Source organism: Dipodomys ordii, unplaced genomic scaffold (assembly GCF_000151885.1).
Source record: "Dipodomys ordii isolate 6190 unplaced genomic scaffold, Dord_2.0 Scaffold17, whole genome shotgun sequence".
In the NCBI taxonomy this organism is placed as follows: domain Eukaryota; kingdom Metazoa; phylum Chordata; class Mammalia; order Rodentia; family Heteromyidae; genus Dipodomys; species Dipodomys ordii.
In genome coordinates, this window is record NW_012267233.1 from 11,339,465 (window position 1) to 11,361,414 (window position 21,950).

The following is a 21,950-nucleotide window of genomic DNA, read 5'->3' on the forward strand; positions in this document are numbered from 1 at the left end:
TTTAGTATTTAATAAATTCAACATTCTCGTAAAGATACTAAAATATTTGAGTTGCTATTTGATATTTACAACTGAATTGTTTTGTTCAATCAGGTCTTTTACATGTATAGTGACCAAAGGTTACTTTCACTTTGACAGACAAAAATATTTAATTACAGAAGAAAGAAGAAACAACTATCTAGATCTGCATCTACCAACAAAATTTCAACAATAACAACATGACGCAAAGGTTAGAAAGGCAGGTTTAAACACTATTTTTGCCGAAAAAGCAAGATACTGAACAGTAAGTATGCTTGGTTTTAATCTGCATTTCTTTCTCTTTTTCCATTATGTGTAGTTCAATACCTAAATTCAAAATCTGTTAACTAAACAAAGTTTGGTATAGAATGTAATGCTTTAGAAATAGTTATTCAAGTAACATTAGCAAATTTATAAAAGGCCACTTTGGGTATGTTTCTATCTAAACTTGCATAAATATGATTTTTTAAAATTAATTGAGAATATGCCTATCATTCATATTTATTGAAATCAATATATATTATATAATATTCAATATTTATTTAGATTATTCATTGATTATATGTAAACTTTAAAATTATATAATTTAAAATTATTGATTCAATATATATTTAAGGAAATCAAGCAATATCAAAACACTTTGGAGTCTATTTGCCACTAATATCATATATGTAACAAAAACATGTGCTTCTTTAAAAAAGATAATAAACTTACATTTTTTGAGCTTTTCTTAAAACATCTCACTAGGAAGCAGGGGAAATGTCATTTAAATACCATTGGTAAATAGTGCATAAGCTCATTCAGAAATTAAATGGGAGTAGGGTGTCGGTAGCTTATGCCTGTAATCCTTGCTACTCAGGAGGCTGAGATCTGAGAATCGGTTTGAAATCAGTCCTGGCAGACAAATGAGACTTTTATGTCTAATTTACCAGTAAAAATGTAGAAATGAAGGTAGGGCTCAAGTGGTGGAGCACCAGCTGTGAGTAAAAAAGTCCAGTGAGATCACAAGTCTTGGAGTTCAAGTTTAAGTAGTAGCATCTGTGCATCCATGTTTGTGTGAGTGTGTCCATGCATGTGAACACACACACACACACATACACACACAGTTAAAAGGGGTACTCTAGTTGTACCAGATACTTCAGAATAACTTTGCTCATTTCATAACCTTCTGAAAATAAATTAGCTGGTAAAAATTGCTAGAGAGTGTCCCGAGAACACACAAAAGAAAATAGTATTGAGTCGATGATACCCTAAAAGGAATACCTGTGCCTAGTTGATCAAGGTGATGGCAAAGGTGGAACTCCATGTGCGTGAACTGAAAGGACATGCAAAGAGATGGGACAAACCATGGGGAGGAACAGGAGTCAACTCTAGTACAGGCGGCCAGGGCTGTTGGAGTAACAAGTTGATCACAAGTGCTTTGAGAACCAGATTCACTTGCAGAGCTATGGGGGAAAAAAATAAAACAAGTTCAATAACCTAAATGTCCCCAAATCACGTAAGTACAATGACATTCTTTAAAAGCTTTTAAAGCTAGAACTCAAAACCCTGTATAGTTAATCATCAAGTGTACACAAATTCACACACATTGATATTCTTCTTAAATTCAGTTCATGTTGAATATGCCATATAGATTGCTGACAAAAAAAATCTTTCAAAACATTCCTTAGTCATTAGTCATATTGACTTACTTCTAACCCAATTTTCTTCCATATACACCTCACAAGACTTCTGAACAATTGGGTCTCATTAAGGCCAACACAAATCACAATGTGTCTCTGCTGCTAAAAAATTCAGTATTTTTAGTATCAATATAAACATTTCACTTTTGTTTTATTTCTTCTGATTGTCCAAACACTAATTCCCATGAGTTAATCAATATTAGATGCTGAATACACCAAAATATTAATTATTTTATAGTTACAGTATATGCAAAGAATGAGGATCTCACTGAAAATTACACTTCATGGGTTTTCATTTAACTTGCTTGTCCTTTTAACACTATTTTTATATAAGTGTGATTAAAATAAAAAGTGAAGGTTGGAAGTGGCGCTATAGCTCAAGTGGTAGAGCGCTTGCCTTGAGAAGAGCTGAGGGACAGCGCCCAGGCCCAGAGTTCAAGACCCACGACCGACAAAAAAAAAAAAAAAAAAAAAAAAAACAGCCCAAATAAAAAGTGAAGGTATCAAAAGGTTAAAAAAAAAACAGGACAATCACAAAGTAATTTGATAAAAATATCAGATACAGAGGAATTAACCTTGTCCTGAATGCTTCTTTCAGTGATGAAAATGTACTCTTCCAAAATTAAAATCAAGAAATGATTTCTAACTTACAGATGAAAAAAATCAACTTTATTTTATTTTTTGAGATGTCCTGATTTCTAATGAGACAACCTATACGTAGAAAAAAATCTGGCTATCTGTCGATCCCTGTAGAATCTATGTTCTTTATTTTTATCACTATAATACGGTAACAATCAAGATCTTGCTGGTCTAACATATTTTCACTAATATTATATTGCCAGATAGTGTACTAGGAAGGCAATTATTATTTTTAAAGAGCCCAGATGGCCTTGAAATGGGGTTGATAAAGTATAAACACATTGCTACTCTTGCACATACCAATTATCATTGAAGAACTCTAAGGCTAGACCAAAATGTTAACAGGAGTTATTTCACTGTGATATGGTTACAGACGGTATTATTTACTTTTCAAATGTTTTCAATAAATATATACAATTCATAAACAATAACTTCACAAGAAAAAGCATCTGCGATTTAATTAATATATCAATTCTTTATTATTTAATTTATTTGGCAGTTTTATGGGCTAAACTCAGGGCCTCACATTTGCTAGGCAGAAGTTCTACCACTTCAGCTGTACCAGACCTTTTTGATTTGTATTTTTTTCAAGGAGGGTATTGTTTATTTTGTTTTGGCCCAAGATTGGCCTTGCACTGTAATCCTCCTACCTATGCTTGTTGTCTGGCTGTGATGCAGACATATTCCACTAATTCTAGCCTTTTAATTTATTTGCAATATAAAGTAGGAACCAATACAAAGTTGTACACTATGATGATAATATGTGTAGTTGTATATATATTTATATAGAAAAAACAAAAAAGAGATTTACTTTTTATGACAAAGGCTTTTGTCTTTTTTTTTTGGGGGGGGGTCCAGTCGTGGGGCCTGAACTCTAGGCCTGGGCACTGTCCCTCAGCTCTTCAGCTCAAGGCTAGCGCTCTACCACTTGCGCCACAGCGCCACTTCTGGCTTTTTTCTTTTTGCTTATGTGGTGCTGAGGAATTGAACCCAGGGCCTCATACATGCAAGGCAAGTGCTCTACCACTGAGCCACCTTCCCAGCCCCGCTTTTGTCTTTTTTAAAGACAAAAAGATGACTTCACTTTTAATGTCCCAGGGTTACATTATATATATGATTTACTATATCAGAGTCTATTGAGGTATAGATAAATCTATTTCTATATTTTTGGATTCAGTATAATAGATTTGTTTTGCTTTCCTTTTATGTATCTTTTAAAACATTTGAGGGAAGACTTTCTGTAGCTTTTTTTCTCCCCTTTTTTTCCCCCAGGGCTGAGGACCGAACCCAGGGCCTTGTGCACACCAGGCAGGCACCCTTTCACTGGGCTAAACCCCCAGCTCCTGAGGGAAGACTTTCTAAGTGAGTACTTAAAGGGCTGAAATATGAGTAAAACACAGGACTTCAAGTATAGAAACTGAAAAATCTTGGTTCTCTTCTGTAGTTCAGGCACATTCAGGTACTGGACAGACAAGCTATAGGTAATTGGTAAGAGAAATTTATTTGGTAATTATTTTCTAATGCAATGTTATCACCTCTCTCATTTTTTTTCTGAGTTACCTTTGATCATCAGCTCCATTTTGATTATTGTTCAAGACAATTCGCCAAAGATCAGAGGATACCAGTTTCTTCTGATCATTTACAAGATTGATATCTGGCAACTGCAGATCACAAACTTTGCTTTCAGATAGACTAAATTCTCGATACGCAACAAAAACCTTCTGAAGTTCATCCCAGTATTCCAAACTACAAGGAACCTAAATTAAAATAAAGTTGTAAATGTCAACTATGCCTTGTACTTGTTGAAATGCAAATTAAATTTTCACAAACATTTTAATATTAAGGCTTTTAAAGAAAAATTTGCTTATAAAATACAATGGGGTAGGATTTTTTCAAGTTATATTTACTTTGTATACCTTAAAAGACTTACTTAAAGATGTGCATGTGGTATATACCTGTAATGCTAGGACTCACAGGAGGACTGTGAGTTTGAAGTCAGTCTGAACTATTAGCTCAACTCTATCTCAAAACAGAAAAGAGATCCACTCAACAGCAATATATAAAAACAACCAACTTTCTATAAAAAGAAATAATTGGAACAAATTTAACAACTATTAACTACATAAGTTCCAAAGAACCAAAATGACAAAGGCTAACAAAGTGAAAGCATAAGAGGAAAGAAAGCTGGCATGTTTTTATTTTATAAAAGGAGCATATTTCTATATATTCAAAGAAACACGTGAATGGGGAATAAACTTTCAAATGATAAAAAAGGAACTTAAAGAAACAAGCTAGGATAAAAATATTAATGACAAATTAAGAGCTACTTTCCTGATAAGCAGAGCTTTTGTAAATTGTTGAGAATGAACAAGTAAACATATGAAGGTATATACACTTGCCATAAATGAGCTACCCTTGCCAAGTTCCAAAGTCCTCAATAGTGCCAAACATCTACTGAATGCATAGTAACTCCTATGGCCTTTCTGCCTAACTTTGTGTTACTTGGGGCACTGAGAACCAATGCAGCTACATTTATGCTGTTGCTGTGCTATTAGCAATGGAGTTCTTGCTTTTTTTGTCCATCAGTCTTATGTCTTCTCCTAGCATCAATGAAACACTAACGTTCAAACTAACTTCAAGTGGAAATAAGTTTCTCATCTGGAAAAAGTAACTTGAACATTCAAGATTGAAAAGATACAAGATGGACTAAAAGAGAAGAAACAAAAATGCCTAATGGTGTGATGAAACAGAGACAGGAGTTCTCAGTTTTGGTAAGTAACATGTTCACAGTATGGACTTTTAGCTACCACTTCTTGAAATTCTTTTTTTTTTCTTTTCTGTTTTTGCTATCCATAGCAGAATTTTCTAGGTCATGATTTCTATATTCTCTTTCAGCCTGAAATACTGGTATATTCCTCTTTCTTTCTCATTGTCCATGCCTAAATCCTTCCCATCTGTCTAGGACCAACTCAAATGCTACCTTTCTCTGCACCTTTTCACCTCTCCAGATGGAAAAACCCTCTTTCTTTTCTGAATGCCATTAGAATTTTTTTTAAGGAAACCTGTTTTTGTAGCTCTTATCACTGTATATCTTCCATGGTAGAAACATTCTTTGAGGGAATGATTTCCATTTGGCTAAGCTTTGGATTTTCAAAGCACGTGGCAGATTACATATAGAAAATGTTAAAAAGAATAGTCGGTGAATGAATGAATGAATAATTCACAGATGAAAGAGGGAATCAGCCGGTATCTGACACATTAATGATTCTCCTCAAAGAAATACAGAAGATAAAATCATAAATATTGGAATTAAACCTATTAGGACTCGAATCCTAGCTCCATTAGGCATTTGAATCTTCCAAGGATTTGAATTATAGGTCCACTTAATTTGAGGAAACTAAGATTTCTAACCTTAGTTCCTATATTTCTAAAAATTAGATAACAGAGCTAATTTCTTTTTTTTTTGTGTGGGGGGGTTAGTTGTGGGGCTTGAACTCTGGGCCTGGGTGCTGTCCCTGAGCTCTTCAGCTCAAGGTTAGTGCTCTACCACTTTGAGTCACAGGGCCACTTCCAGGATACTGGGGTTAATTAGATATGAGTCTCACAGACTTTCCTGCAGGCTGGCTTTGAACCGCAATTCTCAGATCTCAACCTCCAGAGTAGCTAGGATTTCAGGTGTAAGCCACTAGCACCCAGCATCTCAAAAATTTTTGTAGGAACTTATCTTCCTAATGCTCTAAGAACAGTTCTGAAGCTTCTGTGTTATGGCTGGAAACCTCTAAGCATTCTGTTTACTAGATTTCTTTACAATGGATTGGGCTTGTACAGAGAAAATAAACCTGGAACCTGTATATTCAGGAACACTGTAACCACAGTTCAACATTATTTTCTGGTGTGTAACTGGCTAACACTGGACCTTTATATATATACTATTACTTAGGAGAAAAAGGCTGATTGCTTAGCTCCTCTTTTGACTGTAAGTTGAGCTTACCTTTTGGTTTAAGAGACTTTTTTTTTCTTTTGCCAGTCATGGGGCCTGAACTCTGGGCTTGGGCACTGTCCTTAAGCTCTTCAGCTCAAGGCTAGTGCCACTGAGCCACAGTGCCACTTCAGGCTTTTTCTGCTTATGTGGCGCTGAGGAATTGAACTCAGGGCCACATGCACGCAAGACAAATACTGAACCACTTAGCCACCTTCCCAGCCCCTAAGAGACTTTTTACCAAGAGTAGAAGAGATGAAAATGAGGTAAGAATGCTACAGTCACATAAGAATCTCGATGGAAGAAGCAAAGGAGGTGAGTAAAAGCATAGTAACATACTTATTTTTTTGTGTGACATAAATAATGGAATGCTACATTCAATGTAATATTGGTGAAGATGTTATACAGAAAATAGGGTGGAAAATTGTTTCTAGCATTGTTCCCAAAATTCTACACTGAAGTTAATGTACAATAACTAATGAAAATTAGCTGTCATACTGGAAAGCTGAGTAAAACTGTAAGGAAAAAAAGAATGGACGTGCTTTAATTATTAGTGCATATTAATAGTGTATACAATTAAATGTTGTTGCAGCCAGCATGTAATATTAAGAAGTCCAACCTAGGAGCCACTGTGGGAACTATTTGTTAGTTGTTAGGTAAGGGGCAAGAAAAGTTTGTGAAACTTGTATCTTCAATTAACCAGCAAAATCAGGAAGTAGAAGTGTGGTTTAAGTGGTAGAATGCCAGCTTTGAGACAGAAACACTAAGACTGGGGAAAAGAATAATTGTGCAAGTGAAAAAAAACAACCAAGAAAATAAAAAATACAAAAGAAATAAATATGGAGGAAAGCCAAAGAAAACTTTTAGTTCACAACTTGTGGGAGACTCAATTGAGGTTACATACCTCAACTGGAACATTCCAGGCTACTCTGAAAACTCAGAAACAACAGAAAACTACAAAAACATATCTCAATACATTCCAGTTATGTGTTTGTCAGAACTTTATTTTATGTACCCTATTTTTATTGCTTAAGATAAAGATATTAATACATTGGCTCCAAATGAACTCTCTGCTGAGAAAAGGTAAAATTGTATGACTATAAGTAAATTTTACAAAAGTCACACATTTATCCTTTTTTCCCATTGTAAGAATATTTGTATTCAATATTTCAAAACAAAAGCTAACAATGACCATAATATATTAAGATAATTTTATACAGTTGTCCATTTAAATGTACATTGGGCCATGAACTTATAAAAGAAAAGGCATATAGATATTAATCTTCATATTACCTTATTTCCACCCCTCAAAGAAGCCTCCCTGATGTCCCAATTTGGGATAAAAGTCTGCTGGCCTTGTAACATAAATAATTGCTCTATGACCTTGGACAATTAGATGACTATAAACCATACTTCTCTCATTTGTAAAATGGAAGTACTAAAACTTACATTACTTTTAGGACAAATGAAGGATTTTAGACTTTCCTATCAATGATATACTTTCAAGGTATTTTAAACAATCAATGCTATCATCAAATTTATCTTTATTTTTGAACTGTGGGGAATGGGGAGTAAGTATTGATAAAATAAATCCAGTTAGGAGGTCTAAGGTAAAAATAATGATCTTGGAGTATGGCTGAGGAGAACTGGAATATTCTGTGGAAGATTCCTTAGCAATTAACCACATCTGAGAAGTGAGATGGAACTGTCAAGGCTGAATCCCAGATGGCTGATCTGAGCAACTGTGCAGATTCTGACATCACTTCTGGGGATGGATTAGTTTGTCTCTCCTGGGAGTAGATTTTATGGTGTTCATGGAGTGGAGGGGAGATGTTTGAGTTCATTTTAATCTGAGTTGGAAGCACCAAGAGCCACTCCAGTGAAACTATTGAATAACGGTATTCAGAGAGCACAGAGGGAGTTGTGTTAAATAACTACAGGGTTCGTTGTTGGGAGTATTTAGTAGGACATAACGAATGAAGTTTATAATATTTATTTATGTGTGTGTGGGGGCAGTTACTGGGGCTTGAACTCAGGGTCTCATGTTACAGTTTATGTTTTTTTTTTTCTCTTTCCCTCAAAGCTGGCACTCTACCACTTAAGCCACACTTCCACTTCCTGATTTTGCTGGTTAATTGAAGATAGGAGTTTCACAAATTTTTCTGCCCAGACTGGCCTTGAACCAGATCCTCAAATCTCAGTCTCCTGAGTAGTTAGGATTACAGGCTTGAGCCACTGGTGCCTGCTTGTGAGAGGGTATTTTTTGTAAATATTATAAATTGTTATTATAAAGGAATGTTCAGAAGGTTTACAGTTATATAAGTCAAGTAAAGAATACATTTCTTTTTGGAAAATTTCACCATTTCCCTTGCTTGTGAGAGGGTATTTTAAAGGTTGAGTTAGGAATGTAAAATTTTAAAAGGATAAGAAAACAGTGTAAGCTCCTAGATAAGGAGAATGACTAGTTGTTTGGTAAGAAGGCTTTGAAAGGCTTGTGAGACTCTAAAGGAGATTTAAGAGAGAGGGATTTGGGGACGATGACAAGATCCAGGGCTTCTATGAGAGTGAGTAGGTAGGCAGAGTGAAGGAGATCACTTGAGAGATGAGATGAACGTACGTATTGGCTGGATCATTCATATAGATGCTGAGGGAAATGAAAAAGGATGGAAGCTATGAGCTAAAACCTTTTGAGAATGAAAAGAGATACTCAAAAATTAGTAAAAGGCAACAACAAAGACATAATTAGATAGAAGCAATATGAAAGAAATAGAGAGATCTGATAGGAAGGAAGAGAAGCAAAAGAGATACAAATCAGTAGGAAGGAATAAACCTTACAATTTGAGTAGTGACTACAAGCATATGTTGGAACTGATATGAGAGATCAGAAAAATGGCTGGTTTTAAAAATAGCCTGGTGCTACTTCTTTAAATCTAGCTCTCATGCTATAGGTTCTTACATGAATATTCTTAAGGAAGTATAACCATTTCAAAAACAAACTCATAGTAGAGGGTCAATATATACTCTATTTCTTAATTAGTTTTAAACTAATGAATAGAGGTTGGGGTGTGGCTGAGGGAGAGCATTTACTAAGCATGAGGGAGGCCCTGGGTTCACTCCCCTACACTGACCCTCAATAATAATTAGTTAATAAACATAGAGGCTGAAAAAAAAAACCCAATCTGTTAACAATAAGACTTCTTTTCTGGGGCTGGGAAGGTGGCTCAGTGGTAGAGCGCTTGCCTTGCATGCCTGAGGCCCTGGGTTCGATTCCTCAGCACCACATAAGCAAAAAGAAAAAAGTCTGAAGTGGTGCTGTGGTTCAAAATGGTAGAGCACTAGCCTTGAGCTGAAGAGCTGAGGGACAATGCCTAGGCCCAGAGTTCAGGCCCCATGACCGGACCTCCTCCCCCCAAAAAAGACTTCTTTTCTTTAATTAATTTATTTTTGCCAGTCCTAGAGGTTGAACTCAGGTCTTGGGTGCTATCTCTAAATTTTTGCTTAAAGCTTGAGCTCTACCACTTGAGCCACAGCACCACTTCCAGCTTTTTCAGTGATTAATTGGAGATAAGAGTCTCACAAACTTTCCTGTCCTGGCTAGTTTCAAATACTCTGATCTCAGCCTCCTGAGTAGCTAAGATTACAGGTATGAGCCACTGGTGCACAGATTAAAAAGCTCTTTTAGATACTAGTTCTTCCACTCAAATGAGCCACTGGTGCACAGATTAAAAAGTTCTTTTAGATACTAGTTCTTCCACTCAAATTATTTTGCCATTATGTCTTGTTGAATCAACTTTCCTTTCACTTACTAATCTTCCTTTGTCTTAGTTAGAAGCTGACATTGCTCAGCTAATCTCTACACTAGTAGTGACATAATTAAATTAAAAACATAATGTGACCATATTGTGCTTACAGCTTCATATGGTAGCAATTAATTATTCTCAAGGAAAACTATAGACTCTGTTTTATGTGATCTTTCTAAAGTAATTTTATTATGTTTAGGTTTGAAAAAGATGATGTGAATGATCCTTAGTTACACAGCTATAACTGGGGATTTATTACTAATGCCCACACTGAGTAACTTGAAGGAACAATGACTATTCCAAGAAAGTTGGGTTGCCAAAAAATCATTTAGAAGGCTTCAGTATCTAGTATTTGAGTCATGGGAAGTGGGAACAAGCAAATTGGTTTCACTGGAAAACATTCCACATGTAACACATGGTACATTTCAAATCACTGTCAAGATTATATATTTTTATTACATTTTGTTTTCTTATCCATTATTTGACAGGATCTAAAAAAATTAGCCAGCCATACATAATAAACTGTACTCTAAGCATATGTAGTCTCTGCATAAGAATGTATTTTAGGTTGTATATCTGCCAGTTAGTAAGAGCACATCTATTTTTGCATTTAAAATATTATCCCACAATTTGTTCCCAGTTGATGGCTAATTTGGGAAGATTTGCATGTATTTGGCCATTTAAAAATATTTTTGGTACAAAGAATATTTTGGCACTTAATTTGTTTTTATTACTTAATAGTACTGCCAAAACTATTAGCAGGGTCACAACTGCCCATCTGTTCTCATGGATGAACAGCTCTAACTTCTTTGTGAAGAGGTTGTAGATGCTGGGCAATTACCCCTTTGTCCAGTCCTTAGTAAATCATCTAATCAAAAAATACAAGGGAAGTGTCTTTCCTGTTTATATATATATATATATATATATATATATATATAACTAAATGCTTGTAGGTAGCAGTAATACATCTTATCAGTTTCAACTGTCCTCTCCTTTGTGTTAAAACAGGCTAGCTTACATGTAGGTCTATTTAATAAAAGCAAAGGCAGAGCTTCCATTCTGGACTTGATTATTGAAGGCTGATTAAAGGCAGGATATTTCTTATCTCTCTTGCTCCTCCCTACCACATTTCTAGTTTTCCCACCATGCCAAGTCAATGGTGATTAGAATAGAGGAAAGAGTATAGCAGCTGTGCAGAGAAGACACTACATTTAGTCAATGGAATATTTTGTCTGTAAATCCTGTGCTTCTGTGGCTTAATTATCTTCAAAAAAGGAAAAAAAACAGACTCATGATATATAGTTTCTAGTTCCAGTTTCTTTAAAGTGGATTTTAGGAAGCAAACTAAATGCAGAATACACTTAAAATTTTATATTTTATCTCAGCTGTTTTGTAACTTATCTGTTATTTCATACTAAGTATTTTCCCCCAATAGTTTGACTAGGTCATCTCACTGTTTTCTGGAGTTGCCAAGGTTCTATTCATATTTCTTCATTCTTTTATCTTTCTGTTATTCAGACTCAATTATCTCAACTGACTCATCTTCACTCACTGGTTCTTTCTTTGTCAAGGTAGCTACTAAGCTACCTTTAGTGAAATTTTCAGTTATTACACTTTTCAACTCTCAAATTTTATTTGTTTTTACAAATTCTAATAGGTTGAGCATCTCTAATCTGAAAACCCAAAGTGCTCCACAATCTGAAATTTTAAAGTGCTGAAATTCTACCTGAGAGTTCCCATTTCACTCCCGGGTTAGGTTCCAGTAAGAACACAGGCATACAACACAGTGCCCAAAAAATTAATAATACTGCATAAAATTACCTTCAGGAAATGTATACATAAATCAATTTCATGTTTAAACATGAGTTCCATTCTCAAGACAATTCATACCTATGCAAAGGTTCCTGTATCAAAAAATATCTCACACTGGAAAACTTGATTCTAAACATTTGATCAAGGGAGATTCAACCTGTATTTCTCTTCATCAGTACCGGGGAGACATTATTCTTATACCTTTCTTTAGTTCCTTTGGATGCATTAAGATTGGTAGCAAAGTGTTTAGTAACTCTCACATATGGGCTTCCTTATGGACAGTTTCTGTTGACTTTCTTTTTCTATTTATGATCCATACTTGGTTTCTCTGAATTCCATAACTTTTTGTTGAAACAATAAAATGATAATTATAATATTATTAATAAATAATGGCATTGTAAAATCCATCTTTTGCAGGGTGTATTTTCATTGCCTTTAGTTGTTATTTTGTGACACAGATGAGCAAACTGTAATGTTTGTAATTTTTATCACTGCTATGATGAAGATGCTGTCTGCCACATACAACGAATCGTAAACAGTTTGTGACATATTCAAGCCTGTTTCCACATGGTGATGTGGCGCTGGTGAACGATTAAGAAGTTAAGATCTATTAGTAGACCCTGGGAATGTGTCGTTATAAGGGATAAAAGGCATTTTTGTGAGGCCCTGGTTAGTTCTCACAACAAGGATGCAGACTGCTCTCTTCAATCTCTCAGGCTACCCATATTGAGAAGTGATCATCGGTTCCCATGTCTGCTTCTGTCATTACTATTAACCTTGATATGACAGAGCTGAGAGGACCCTCAACAGAATGGAGCCAATGCTAGTGCTATGTCTTTGAACTTCCAAAACTGTGAGCTAAGTAACTTTCTTTTTTATATGTAGCCTTCCTCTGGTATTTTGTTACAGTAATTCAAAACTGACTAAAAACCAAGTCTCTACTTGGTTACTTAATGATTATACAGAGAGCTCTAAAGGTCTGGTAACAATAAGGCTTCAAGTCTTTGCTAAAGGCCCTTTTGAGTCTGTTTAGGCATGAATTTAACTTTGTCTTGGCTTTTACTTTCTGCTTTCCTAGCTTTCTAGTAATGTAGTAGGGCTTTTCAAAAATGTTTGTGAACTTCTTATTTCTAGATTTTTCTTTTAAACATTCTGGTCAGTCTATTGTTTACACTGCTTTCTATTTCATCAAGCAATTATAATATTAACTAATTTCCTCTAATTGTTTTTAGACATACATATCGAGGGGTGAGGGTGGGGTGACTTTTTATAACACAAAGCTTTTAGTAACCATTAAATGAATAATCATTATTAAACTCTTTCTTTGATCAGTAAATTTTTTACCTCATTAATGAAGTAAAAGCACATATCTCCCTTAAACCATTATCAAAGGGGGTAATATGGAGAATGCAACATAAAGATCAGAGAAATAGACAGGTAGAAGAGTTCTTAATTGATGATTAGAAGATAGTTTAAGTGGATAGTTGAAAAATATAAAGTGAGATCTGAGCATGAAACAGACATTTCCAGTGACTGAAAAAGACGGTGCATATATAGAAACAGGGGTGAGTGGATAGCAACATACAGATTAAACCTTTAATGAATTCTTTTTTAAAAGCAGCTTTGTTTCCATACAGTCATATGACATTTTCAGATACGATTACGTCTATTTAAACAGAAAAACAATTTCTTTCTCTTTTTTTTTGGGGGGGGGGAGAGGGGTCCAGTCGTGGGCCTGAACTCTGGGCCTGGGTGCTGTCCCTTAGCTCTTCAGCTCAAGGCTAGCGCTCTACCACTTGAGCCACAGCGCCACTTCTGGCTTTTTTTTTTCTTCTGCTTATGTGGTGCTGAGGAATAGAAACCAGGGCCTCATGCATGCAAGGCAAGTGTTCTACCACTGAGCCACCTTCCCAGCCGCAGAAAGACAATTTCTTGCAATCAGTAACTTATAATATACAGTAAGAGGAAACATACATTCATCACTTAGAACAAATGCAAACTGAATAGACATTTCAATTGCTAATAATTAAAAACAAAGTGTATTTTGACTATAGAATCTGGATATTTTCTGTTTCTACACTGTAAAAAAATCTACCATTTAATGGAAAAAATATTTTTAATCTCTAATGTTATGTTTATATTTCTTATATGTATCTGCTTTTTAGTAAGTTTTGAAGAAAGAAAAGAGTTTCTATACATCTTCAACTAATAGAAGTCATACAGAAAAAAAAAAAACCTTATAACATTGGAACCAATTGAGAAACCACAAGTATTCAAATGCAGGAAATCATGATTTTATAACATTTTAATGTGATCTACTCTTGGGAAACAAAGTTAACCAAACTCTATTTCTGTACAGGAAATATTCCAGTGCACAGTTGTAATACATTGTGGTGAAGGGTACAGCTGCAGATTTTTCACCTGTAATGCCCCATTGGTATTGTGGCTTACTGCATTGCATCAAGACTGCCTTCCTGTCCGGAAAACTCTCTAAGTACAAACAAGACTCTAAGTCCAGATTTTATTTTCCCTTGGTATCAGAATATGGTAATTTAAGAGCCCTGAGAAACAATTTTGAGCCTTTAAAAGGAAATGTGTAACATTCTTTTATTAGGATCTATGTTTGGGCTGTTTTTAAAAAAATTAACATATGACCCAGTTATCTTATCAACTTATCAAGCTACCAGGTTTCAAGTAAATGCAGGTGTGTAATATGACATCTTCAAGATCATATTTTTTCTTAAAAAGAAATAATAAAAACACATTAAGAGCTTCTGCATTAAAACTAATTTAGAACCACCTTACTATTTTAGAGTTTCTTTTAATGAGATTTTTATAAACTAAATTCCAAAGTAGTTTGGTTTCATCTCTAAATATTTCAGGTAGTGTACTTATTTGTATTAAATAAAGTTAGGTGTATTTGGTGCTCTTTTAAACTAAATAACAGCCAGGCAGCAGTGTCTCACACCTAATCACAGCTGCTCAGGAGACTGAAGTCTGAGGTTAGAAGCCAGCCAAGGAAGAAAAGTCTTTGAGATTCTATCTCGAATTAGCCAGCAAAAAAGCTAGACAGGAGGAGTGGCTCAGGTGATAGAACATCAGCCATGAGCAAAAAAAAATAGCTGAGAGCTTGAGGCACTGAGTCTAAGGCCAGGTACCAGTCAGTATGTGCACACACACAAATACACACATTCACATACACATTAACTTGACAGACCACAAATAACATAAAACATACTTTGAATGATATTTAATTATGTATGCACTTCACTGAACAGATACTTTTATATGTATACCATATATCATATAAAAATGTCTGTATAATATGTACTAATTATTCTGAAAATATATACATATATGTTTGTGCATATATACATACACATATATGCAAGCATAATCAGCTTCTGAATAAGGGGAAGATTGAATGGTGCGGTTTGAAAAGTAATAACTTTGATTGATCTTTGGTAATTTGGATGTGTACTGAGAACAAATCTTAGAACTGCCAAATAGAATTATGTGCAAGTTCCTAAGGAATTAGACACTAATTCTGACCCCTACTTCTTTCTCTAGACAAGTCCTTCACTTTTATACCATATATACTTTTTATGGCTATCAGTATGTTTCTATAAGTGTTTCTTAAAATGTCCTACCTTTCAAAAACATCCACTGTACCACCTCCCAGAAAAACAAAATTAAAGCCAGCCAGGCAAAAAGTTTGCAAGACTACTTCAGTGGAAGAAGCTGTGCATGGTGGTGCTTTCCAGTCAGAGTATCTATGATGGAAAGTGAAAAATAGAAAAATTGTGATCCAGGCACATGTCCAGGCATGAAGTAAGACTCTATTACTTGGTCTTCAGTCTACTCTTTCACCAGGCTTCATATTCACCAAAGAGACACTATGTGGAGCCTAGACTATAATGAATATGCAAATAGGGCCTTACTTTGTTGATGACCTTTAGCAAACATCAGAGTAATCTACTTTCTCTTTAACATTCCACTCAGTCACAGTCAACACCAACTGAGCACTATTAGGCAAAAAGATAAATATCATATACTTAAACTCTCTTTGTAAGAAGCTGAAACAGAGAATGGGCTCAGTAACACAAACAGGTCTAGGGTAACATGAATATCATAATGAAGCGCAGCTTTGCTAGTTTTGTTGGAGATTCATAGGTAAAAAGAGAGTTCATAAACATACAATATGTGCTTGAATTTTCAATATAAGACCTTTCCTATCTTAGAAATATTGCATCATGAAAGAATACGAAACATACTATTTAAATTAGACATTCATAGGTCTAAATGGCAAGAAATGACAATTTAACTGGCACAATTCCACTTTGTGTAAATGAATAAGATTCAATTGGATGGAATTGAATGAAAACTTAATTAAAATAGCTGTTCAAATATGATAAAGTAAACATGAATAAAGAATTAGTTCCCTAAGAAAATCATATCTATAAACAGCCACTTCCATATTGCAACCCCAAAGTAGAAGCAAAAACAGTGGATATACATGATGCATACTGTTACAAAGAAACAGGAATGAGTTTAGCATTGATCATGATTCTTGCCCAATTTTCTCTCATGTCATGTCAAATTTGCCTGAAATAGTGACTTACAATAACTTCGTGGCCATCATTCTCAATCTTATACTCCCTTAATTTGCTCTAAGAGCAGAAACACAGTGTTAGAAAATATGTCTCTTTAACATACCAACTGACATCAAACCACAGCTCTATTCATTTAGAACTTGTTTGTCAAATTTTAGGTAACAAAGAATGTTCTCATAGTTATCTCTAATTCTGTAAAAATCATCTCTCAAGAAAATCTAAAGATAGAGAAATTATCTGGGCTAGAATGACTGGCTATTTCTTCATGAATTTGCAGATAGAATTTCTGACTGTACTGACTGCCATTATTTGGTGAAACTTATGTCCTCTTAAATTGATCATCATGTAAGAAAGAATGTAATTTGAAAAAGATGAATTTTGGGAATTCTGATTTTTAAACAATTTAGTCAAATCAGTAACACACCATAGGCTAACCCAAAAGGTACAGATGCCTAATTTTCTATTTCGGAATACAAAAACAGACTTAATGTGGAAAAGTTTTCTTCTAAAACTCATGGAAAATTTTAAAAAAGTGTTCAGTAGAAAACTAATAGTATGGACAGTGATAATAACAAAACAAAATTAAATTTAAAAATTGTCCAACAACCTATTCATAGTCCTTTTCACATTTCCACAGAACATCAGAACCTTCTGGGTTGTCAACCACTCCAGTACTCTTCCCCAACCTGCTGCCCATGAGAAAAAATAATTGGGGTAAATTTTGCTGGGAAAGAAAAATCCCACCTTCCTTAGCCCACAACAAAACAAATATAAACACAACAATAACAATAACAACAAAAATCTCACAAAGAAAACATTCTGCCTAATATAACCAATTCTTAAATATTTTGTATGCAATCAAAATAAGCTGCATTAATTTTAGAAACTTTAGCCTAATAAAAAATAAACAAAAAATTTAAAAGATAAACATGCTATATCTTACATAATTTTCAGTATTTTAAAATATCTGATAATTCTTTTAATTCTTGATATACCAAAACTGACAGTTCCAAAGAATGGTTTTATTCCTAAGTAAAAAATATAGGATTATAGATTCTCTAAAAGGTACAATCTGTAGCGGATCTGAAGAACTGAGGGGTGGTTGGTATTCACTTGAATGTCATGAATTATGATTTTTTCAAGAAAAGTTATGACCTTCTACCACAGGACATTGCCATACTTCAACTATATATTATAGGTTAAATAGTTTGATCTTAGTATTAACTTTTTTTCCTGGCTAAAAGCCAAATTCAAGGCCTTTTTTTTTTGGTACAATAACATATCTATTTCTAACTTCTGGCATTCTTTTCTCTTTGGATCCCATCCCTGACAGACATCTGTATTTTGTAACTTTCTTACATTCTGGCTCTGAAGCTACACTGAGTTCTGGACTAACAATTCTTTTCTGTTTGAATTCATTAGTGTGAGAATCAGGACTGAAAGGACTTTGGGAGGTCATATAGACATCAGCTAGCTGCTCTGAACAAGTTAAACTCCAAACTATAAAACCAAATGGTGTTTAAAGACTTGTAGAAAATGTTTTGTGATAGTTTTTCATTTTATGAAAAGGGTATTTACTGGATATTAAGGTTTTCTATAAAATGAAATATGATATGGCTTATATGTTGACTTCATTAAAGATACATTTAACAACAAAATGAATCATTTGCTCTAATGGTACAGAATTGGGACAAGGTAAATACTAAGCTTATATGACATAAGCACTGCTCTATTGATAATACAACTACTATCGATGTCATACTTATTTAGTTTAGACTTAGTTTACTCTATCTTAATAATTTCTCAGGTAATATCTCCTCAGTTAATTTTTCATTAAAAACAACTCCCAAGCCTGTATAACTATGTTCATTTATTTGTTATATTTCTTTTAGCAAATTAATCTCTTAGTGGTTTTCAGACCTATCAAAGTACAGTGATATATAGGATGCATAAGATTTGGGGAAGAGAAAAGTTAATAACATAGCTAACGTGCCAATCAGACTTTCTGGCACATAGAAATTGCTCAAAAAATTAAATGAAACATTTAATATTACATTAAATATTCAAAATTAATTTTAATCTCGTTTGTCTGAAACTTCAGACAAACCTAGTGAACATCATTGCATGCTAAAACCACCACCAATTTAAAGGATGATGGGTGACCTGCAATGAAGGACTAGAGTGGTAATGACATTGCTGACTTCTTGTACCTACTGTTAGACAAGAAACTTTGCTAACCAAGGGATAGGACCTCTGCTTGCATGGAACTTAGAATCTATTGAGGATGCCAAACAACTGAGCAAGCACAGATTACAAATGAAGAAGAACTGTTCTAGGGGAAAGGTTCAATTATTATGGTTCTTTCCAGATCAAGTGTGACCTTGAAGTTGCCAACTTTACTGCTTGCTCTTTCCCCACAAATCCTCAATATACTTTGTAGACATTATACCACTGAGCTTACAATGTTTCCAGAAATTTTCATTGTGCCTGGGCTTCTCTGACACTGGTCTTCCTTTGATCACTTCCTCTTTGATTTCTAGGTTAGTTTCTTTGGGTTTGCATAGCAAATTATCATATACTTAGTGTCTTCAAACAGCAGAAATTTTCTTTTCATAGCTCTGGAAGCCAGAAGCGCAAAATTAGTGTGACAGCAGGGGCAAGCTCCTCTGAAGTCTCTAGGGAAGACTATTTCCTTCCTTCTTCCTTATTGCTGGCAGTTCCTAGTTCTTGGTGTTCCCTGGCTTATACCTGAATCATTCCAATATCTGTCTCTACCTGCTCATGGTCTTTCCCTATGTGTCTCTGTCCAAATGTCTTTGCCTTATAAAGATAGTAGTAGTTACTGGGTTATAGTCCACTCTAATTCAGTATGGCTTCATCATAACTTAATTACATTGACAAAGACTATTTCCAAATAAAGTCAGACTCTGATCTTGCAGATGGCAATAAATTGGGAAGGACACTATTTAACCCATACCTCATAATCTAGTATTTATTTGTAGATGTAGTAAATATTCTATCCTTATTTCTCTTGTGTTTGAACTCTTCACATTCTCTGAGTGACTTCCATTTTACTTGTATGACTTCAATATTAACTTCTATAAGTATGATACTCAAATGTAAAATAGAACAACTGAGTCTCTCTGAGTTGTCAGCCTATATTTTCAACTGTATGGTAGGCATTTTACTGTGATTATACTCTAAGACCTTAAATTATAAGTGGTTAGTGTAGAACTTATGATCTCTTCCATATTCCCAATTGCTCTATTTTTCCTGACATTTCCAGTTCCCATTAATGGTAGTGTTCTATCCATTTAGTCACCTAGAATAGACCCATAAAGTCATTTTTAATTTTCCTCTCCCATTACTGGTCATTTCCAGGCATTAAAATCTGTTTTTTCTGTCTCCAGATGTCTCTCTACATTCATTTTCTTCTTCCCATTCCAACTGTCATTCTTATTTCAGAGTAATTGCAATGTGTTCAAAGCAGATCTCCATGCATTAAACTCCATGTATTCTGTAGCTGAAATTCCCTGTGTAATTGGCCATTGCTGTTGTTCAGCTCAATAACCATTTAATAGACTACACTCACAAAATAAAAGTACTTATGGAAAAAGCCAAAATATCTCAGTGGATCTTGCTTTAAGCCTACTTTTTCAAGCTCATCCATCATTTGAACTTCCTTCTCTGCATTGATTATAATACTATGTATCTTTTGTGACAATTGTTGCCAATGTATTGTATTGTAAGCTTTTTGAGATGATCATTAACACCTTTTGGTCTTCCCCTCAAGTTTGTAGGACAGTAGAGTCTAAGTGAAAAAAAATAAGAACACAAAAATTACAAACCCTCAAAATGTTCTTCTACTGGGTAAGTATAACTAATGTATCAATAAAATGAAATACTATTTTACAACAAAAATATGTAACTTGGGGCTGGGAAGGTGGCTCAGTGGTAGAGCGCTTTCATGCATGAGGCCCTGGGTTCGATTCCTCAGCACCACATAGCAAAAAGAAAAGAGCTGGAAGTGGTACTATGGCTCAAGTGGTAGAGATCTAGCCTTGAGCTGAAGAGCTGAGGGACAGCGCCCAGGCCCAGAGTTCAGGCCCCACAACTGGACCCAAAAAAATAAAAGTAAAAAAATATGTAATTTTCCATGGTACAATATGGATAAACTGAAACACTGTGCTAAATGACAGAAGCCAGTTACCAAGACCACATATTACTTGACTCCATTTACACAATAAGCCGATGTATTCAAACAGAAAGTAAATATAGTCGCCTAGAGCTAAGGGACAGATCAGAAAGTAAAAGCTAACTTTTAGGGCAAAAAGTTTCTTTTTCAGGATGAAAATGTTCTAAACATAATTCTGGTAAAGATTATACAACTCCATGAATATACTAAAAACTACTACACAGCCGTAACTATTTATTTATTTATTGTACTGAGACTTGTAACATAGGGCATGGGTGTTGAGCCACAGCTCCATTTTTACCTTTTTTGGTGGTTAACTGAAGGTAAGAGTTTCACAAACTTTCCTGCCTGGGCTTGCTTCAAACCATGCTCCTCAAATCTCTTTTATCCTGAGTAGCTGACAAGCTAGAACCACCAGCACTCAGCTCAGTTACACCTTTTATATGCGTAAACAGGATGATACTTATGTTGCATCTCAATAAAGACATTAAAAAAGTACTAACAACTGAAAAGAAACAAGATGTAGTATTTAAAGACATTGCTTCAAAATATGTAAAATAATCAAGTTTGATTTAAGTTTGATAAAAAATAACAAGGCAGATATATTTGAAAATATGACAAAAATGAAAACGTCATACCAATGTCTTTGTTATAAGCATAGGTAAAGGGGGAAAAAATCTGAAGTTCACAGTAAAAACTCATTTGTCTTCCAACCTTCAAAACGTAAATCAGAATAAGAGGCACACTGGGTATCTGGATATGGCAAGCTTTTACTTCTGTACTAATGCCTTGTTAGCTAGTGACGTGTGAGCTATTATCTCTAATTTCAGATAGGGGAGCCAAATAAAAAGACTTTATATAACCAAAATGCAGTCACCAGCTGACCTAGGATTTGGTGGTGGAAATTTTAGCTCTGGAATCTGTGTTCTATAAGCCTTTTTGAAGTTGCTTCTTGTTCTGTTTGTTGTTCTCATACAATGTAGTTTCTTAATGAATAATGGTTCTTATTGGAATCACATACAGGGAAATATTTCTTTTTAGTGGCTATCAATACACAGACCATCCATTCATATTTACTATTGTTTCATTTCATTTTCGAACATCCCAAACATTTTTATACTGAACAGCAAACATCAAGCACACTCTGACTGCTAAGCATAGTTCTTTGCCAAAAGAAATGTTCCCTTCTTTTATATGCAAGAGTATTTAATA

The 21,950-nt window shown here is 34.7% G+C and overlaps 1 protein-coding gene across 1 annotated transcript in view; it reads right to left on the reverse strand.

The window, feature by feature from the left end:
• Window positions 1-21,950, reverse strand: part of Vps13b (vacuolar protein sorting 13 homolog B (yeast)) — a 548,051-nt gene that overhangs the window by 86,000 nt on the left and 440,101 nt on the right. Inside the window, exons 39-40 of the mRNA XM_013012393.1 lie at window positions 3,900-4,096; window positions 1,282-1,463 (exon numbers count right to left, since the gene is read on the reverse strand). Of these exons, the coding sequence (XP_012867847.1) occupies window positions 1,282-1,463; window positions 3,900-4,096 (379 nt within the window). The remainder of the gene's footprint in view (window positions 1-1,281; window positions 1,464-3,899; window positions 4,097-21,950) is intronic.